Source organism: Ichthyophthirius multifiliis (genome assembly GCF_000220395.1).
Source record: "Ichthyophthirius multifiliis unplaced genomic scaffold scaff_1120509250941, whole genome shotgun sequence".
Taxonomy (NCBI): Eukaryota; Ciliophora; class Oligohymenophorea; order Hymenostomatida; genus Ichthyophthirius; species Ichthyophthirius multifiliis.
Genome location: NW_004086355.1, coordinates 21,609 through 27,755, shown reverse-complemented (window position 1 = coordinate 27,755; position 6,147 = coordinate 21,609). Strand labels below are relative to the sequence as shown.

General features: G+C 17.5%; 1 protein-coding gene across 1 annotated transcript; it reads left to right on the top strand. All coding sequences in view use genetic code 6, as the record gives it.

The window, feature by feature from the left end:
• Positions 1-752: 752 nt before the first annotated feature.
• On the top strand, positions 753-5,554 carry IMG5_115750 (PAS domain S-box family protein; the record flags this gene model as incomplete). The annotated part of the gene is made up of 4 exons (XM_004034651.1): positions 753-2,226; positions 2,366-3,442; positions 3,486-4,690; positions 4,758-5,554. Coding segments are annotated over 4 exons (4,551 nt in total), but the record flags the coding sequence as incomplete, so codon positions are not given.
• Positions 5,555-6,147: the final 593 nt, after the last annotated feature.

The following is a 6,147-nucleotide window of genomic DNA, read 5'->3' as shown; positions in this document are numbered from 1 at the left end:
GGATTTAGGCTTCCACCTCCAGGCCTAGGAAATACTGTAGGACATGGATTTGATTAGGGTATAAATCCAGAAAAATTAAATTATGTAGAAAGAATTCAAGAAACTTTAAATAACAATACACATAATTACAGATGATTATAAAATTCAAATTATAAAATAATAATTTTAAAAATAAAACTAGTATATTTATTTTTTTTACTTATATTTAAAAATTAGATTTTTAATTTTTAAATTTTTAATATTATTTATATTTAAAAATCAAATAACTAAATGAAAATTATAAATGTATAATCTCAATAATAAGAATTATCAAAAATTTTAATATTCTTTCATAAAATAAATTTACTTCTTTTTAAAGTATTCCATGATGCTTTATAAAATAATATTTGCTCAGAAATTTTATTCAATATGCTTTTGATTTTAGAAATAATGTAACCATGTGGAGCTATAATTAATCCTGGATTTAGCTTTTTATGGAAATCAAATACATTAAAATTATTCTAATAAATATCGTCATATTCTAATGTTGGAAAAATATTTACTTAAAAAGATCCTTCTGTAATATTTTTAATTTTCTATTTTTTTATTATGTTAAAATAAAAAAAAAAAGATTTTATTGATTATTTTTTATTTCATTGTGGTTTGGTAATTTTTTATAATTTTTTTAATTGCTGTTTGCGTAATATATGTAAAAAATAATAAATTTAATTCATTTTACATTAATATTACAAAAATAATATCTTTTCATATAGTCTTCTTATAAACGGCTGGATTTGTCCCTTTTTATAATACATTTATTGCTGTTCTTTATAAAAATATTAATTAACCAGTTTTTTAAAATTAATAATTTATGACTTCATAATATTATATTCATTTTTCTTTTGCATTGGTTTCTTTTGTTTTGCTTTTGTTATAAATGTTAATATATATATAATTATATGTAGATGCTAATCCTTTTTCTCCATTGCCTTTTGCGTGTAATTCATCTTTTAAAGATGGTATAATAAAATTATGTCTTAAACTTTTTTTAGTAGGCTATGGAGTTTTTGATCCTTAATGTAAATAGGAAATCATGTTTATTATAGTGGCATTTTTTTATTTATTATTCTTACATATAACAGGTTTTTTTGGAAATCCTTAATTTAATAGAAATGTTTAAAATTTAAAAACGATTCTGAATACAATTATTTTATGGTTATCTTTTAATGTTTTGCTTTGCTCTTTCACAAAACAAAGAAATGAAGACGCAAATTCTATTTACTTTGTTTTAAGCGGATTTCCTATAGTTTGTATCTGTCAATTTTTATTAGGAAAATAAAGAAAAAATTAGATTTTGTAAAAAATACCTTAAAATATAAAAGACGAAAACGAATTTCTATAATATTTGTATGCTATTATTGAACTTATTAAATATGGAAAAGAATCTAAAATACAAGGTTTTTTAGTTTAAGGAATTTTCGAAATTCATTTAGTAAATTGTGAAAAAGAATGTTTTTGCAAAGAATATTAAAAAGAAGGTATGGATAAATTAAACTTTTTAATAGATTTCAGTACTTAAGAAAGTATAAAATATTTTCCTAATAATGCAAATTTTTATCTTTTAAAAGCCTTTGTTTAATAATAAGTTTTTGCGAATAAATTTAAAGCAGTTTATGATTTGATTATTTGCGAATAATAATAACCTTCATTCTAATAAAGCTTCTTTATTTATTCATTCAAAAGTTTTATTTAAGATGATCTTATAAAAAAAGAAACTATTATTAACGAAGGTTACGGGAATTTTTAAGCTGACAGCATGGCTTTTTATTAAAATTAGTTGGAATTGTTGATTTTGTAAATAAAAAATACTGTTGATTTATATATTTAATTTTGGAAATAAATAATTCAAGATAGTCCTGATGTTTAAAAAGCTGTCTGCTTAGGTTATTAAATAGGAAAAAGCTTCGAACATTGTTAAAATATTTACAAAGAGTTATAATAAATAGATTCTAATAATATAAAATGCATTGAAGTTTATGGAAACTTTTTGCTAAATGTTATTAATGATGAAGTTGAAGGACAAAAATTAATTGAAAAGTTAGAAGTTATTTAAAAAAATAATTAACAAAATAAAAAATGCGTTGAAAATCAATTATAAAATCAATATTAAAATTAATGCATTATTTAAATTTCTGGAAGTTTAAATGAAATTGGAAAAATTACTAATACTAATGCTGATGTATTCGAGTAAAATTTTATATAAATATATAATTATTTTATTATACATTAAGTTTTCAATTTTATTCTTTAATATTTATAAATTTATAATATGGTTTATTGATTATTTATAATATATAAACTTTTAATTAAACTTTTTATTTAATAGATTAACAGGATATCAAAAAGACTAATTAATTAATTAAAGTATTAATATATTAATGCCTCCTATATATTAATAAAATCATGATTCTTTTGTCTTTAAATACTTAAACTCAGCATAATCATAATATGTAGGACATTAAAGATTAGTACTTTGTAAAAATAAGAATAAATATATATCTTCAGTTGATATTCTTGTAAAAGTATTACCTAATATAGACTAAGGAATATAGTTTATTGGATTTTTAAATAATAATGGAAGTAAATAGCAAAGTGATTAGTTAATAATTAGTTTTATAGAAAAAAGCTTGTAAGTTTTAACAATCTCAGAAGGCTTTTATTAAGAATTTGGTATTAATTCTTCAATTATAGATTATGAAAACTACGAACAAACAAGTTTCACTATTGATTAAATATTTCCTAATATAAAGAAACATTTAGAAGAGCTTAAAAAAGAAAATAATTAAGTATAAATAATGTTTGATACTACTGCTATTCAAGAACTAATTCTTTTGTGTTAAAAAAATGAGGAAGAGTTTAACGATGATAATTTATATAATAATGAAGAATTAGAATAAAATTATTAAAATTTAACTAAATAAGGAATCATTTATGGATAATTATTATTTCAAAAAAATTTTTATAAGGATATCAATGTAATATCATTAAAATTTTCTTTATTTTTGAATGAATAAATAAAACTAAAAAGTAAATATAGTTCACATAATATTGACAATAATTAAAATGCAATTTAAGATAAAAATGAAAAAAAATAGATAAATAATGCAGAAGAGGAAGAAGCTGTATCTAATTATTCTTCTAATATGACTTAATTTTAAAATTTAAATGATTTTAGAAGAAAGATTATTGATAATAAAACACCTAAAATTATTATTTTTTTCAAAAATATTGTCTTTCTAATGTTTTTAATAATTAATATTTTCTCATTTACTGATTTAATAAAAAAAACCGATTATATTTAATAAAATAAAAATTTAATTTAAATCCTTTATTATTATTTTAACAGAAATACAATAATTTCAGAAATAAATTATTATTCCTTGAAAATATATAGTTTACAAAAGTAATTTTTTTTAATTAAATATTATTTTATTTTTTTGCAAAAGTAAATATATAGACTATATAAGTGAATAAGAGAAAATAAATCTTTATAATTAATATAAAGAAAGGTTAAACTTTTTCATTTAAACTTTATAAGATTATTAAAATTAAATACTAAGCCATAGGGTATAAAGTAGTTTTCAATAATTTAATGAATTATACTTGATGTATTAAAAGACTTTTAATAAAAAAACATTGACAGAATTTAAAAGTTTTAGTGACGCAATAATATTGTTTTTGTAAAGTGCAAATTAACTTTTGAATTCAAAAATAGAAGATTTTTAAGCAGACAATTAAGGATAAATTATTAATACTCAAACCTTAATAAAATATTATTATATATAGGAGAATGGAGTTTTTAACTTAAGAAACGCATCAGAAAAAAGGTCAAATTTGTTTTATGATTACTATTTAACTAATTTAAATGATTAATTAAAAGTATATTAAATAATTTTTATTATAATTGTTACTTTTATTATTTTGGTCATGATTATTTTAATATATATTAATTTCTAAGTTGTTTCAAATAACAGTAGAATTATTTCATTATTTGGACATATTACATTTAATGAAATACAATAATTAATAATAAAATGTGAAAGTTATCTTAAATAAAATAATAATTAAGCAAGCGAGTAAATAATAGAACTTATACAACCTGATATTATTTTATAAAAAGAAGGAGATGAATAAGAAGATGCTTAAGAAAATTCAAGAGCAGATAAATTTTTAAATTAAAAAAGTAATAATAAATTGTTAATTATTTTTAAATTTTCTTCTTTTGCTATTATTTTCTTAATTTTTTATTTCTTAAAATTTTATTATGATTATTTAATAATAAATGACATTAAGAATATGTACTTTCCTCATTTAAAAATTTCATTAGAAAGACCCTCTTAAATCAAATTCCTTATTTTATTTATTAATGAATAATTAGTTTTAGGAAAAAAAATTATCGATAAAGATAATACTATTTTATAAAATTAATATATTGAAAGAATTTATGATAACGAAAAATAATTATTTTCGTCTTTCAAAGCCTTAAGTAGTATTTATTTTCAAGATTATTATTCTAAATTTAATGAGCTTAATTCTTAAAATATCTGTGAGAAATCTAATAACTTAAGTAATTAAACTGCTATTTGTAGTTAAGTTTTCGACGGTATTTTAACAAAAGGATTAAGGACTTCAGTAGTATTTTACACAGAAAGTAATATTCTTTACTTTTTTTAAATTAAATAAAAATATATAAATAGCTTTAAGAGATATTTAAACAGATTTCGAAAATTCTTTTAAAATTAAATAAGATTAGATTAAAGTTTTAAATTTTAAAGAATTCTAATAATTAGAATAAATGAAATTACTTTTATATCCTGCTATGGATGAATTAAATAATTTATATCTATAGTAAATTCTATTTAGCATGGGTTAAAATGATACAATCAATTTAATTATATATATTTCGTTTATATGTTCCGTCATACTTATTTATTTTTTTATATTGATTCCTTATATTAAGCAAGTAACAATTTAATTATTCCAAACTAGGAAAATGCTAAATATTATACCACATAAATTAATACTTAATAATGAATAACTATTTAAAATTTTATTAAAAAAGAAACCCTAGATTAAATAAAATGAAAAAAATAATTTAATATTAAATATAATAAATATTAAAATAAATTTATAATATGTTTATTAATTTATGTGTATTTTATATATATATTAATTTATCTTATATAAATAATTATAATATATGATTAATATTTTTTTATTAATAATTGACAAAAATTACTTCGTAAACAGGCGAAAACGTATACATAAAATAGATAGATTTTTATAAAAATTAAAAAAGTTTTATTTTATAATTAATTATATTTTATTTTAGTTTAGTTTTATATTATAATAATAATAAAAAATTAAAAATATTGAAAAATATATTTTTTAATAATATAAAATATTTAAAAAGAACTTTATTCGCCCAAAAAAATATTCATTTTTAATTTTGTTTCTATTTAAGATAATTAGAGAAATTAGAGAAGTTGTTTTAGTTCTTTATACGATTATCTGAAATCTTATTGATTTTATAATTATTATATGTTAGACAAGAATTAGAAATTCTATCTCTAGTAGCAATATTAGAATAAGATTTTCGTAAATTTTAATTAAATTTATAAATTTCTTAGTTAGTATTTGGACTGCTTTAAAAAATATTTAAAGAATTAATAATTTAAATTAAATTTTATATTTAACTATCATAGAAATCGTTTTAATAGAAAGTATCATTATTAAGTTTTATATATTATTATGTTTCAAATTGTATTTATTATAGTTAAAGTTATATATTTATTTAATTTTAATAATTTATTTTTTGTTAAATAAAATTAAATAAATTTTCGAATTATTCTTTTTTTTATTAAAGTTAATTTTTGTTTGGAAATGCTTTCTCATTTTTTTCGTTTACTCTTTTATATATAGAATCACTCTTTTTTTTGCCATTATCTATCTCATCAGTAGAATATTTTCTTAATATTTTTTATATTTTTTCATTTATTTGATATTTCTTTCCTTTTTAATTATTATTTTCTTTTTGAATCAGTTATCTTTATCCTTTTTTTGATTAATTTATACTTTTTTGAATATTACTTGTTATTAATTATTGAT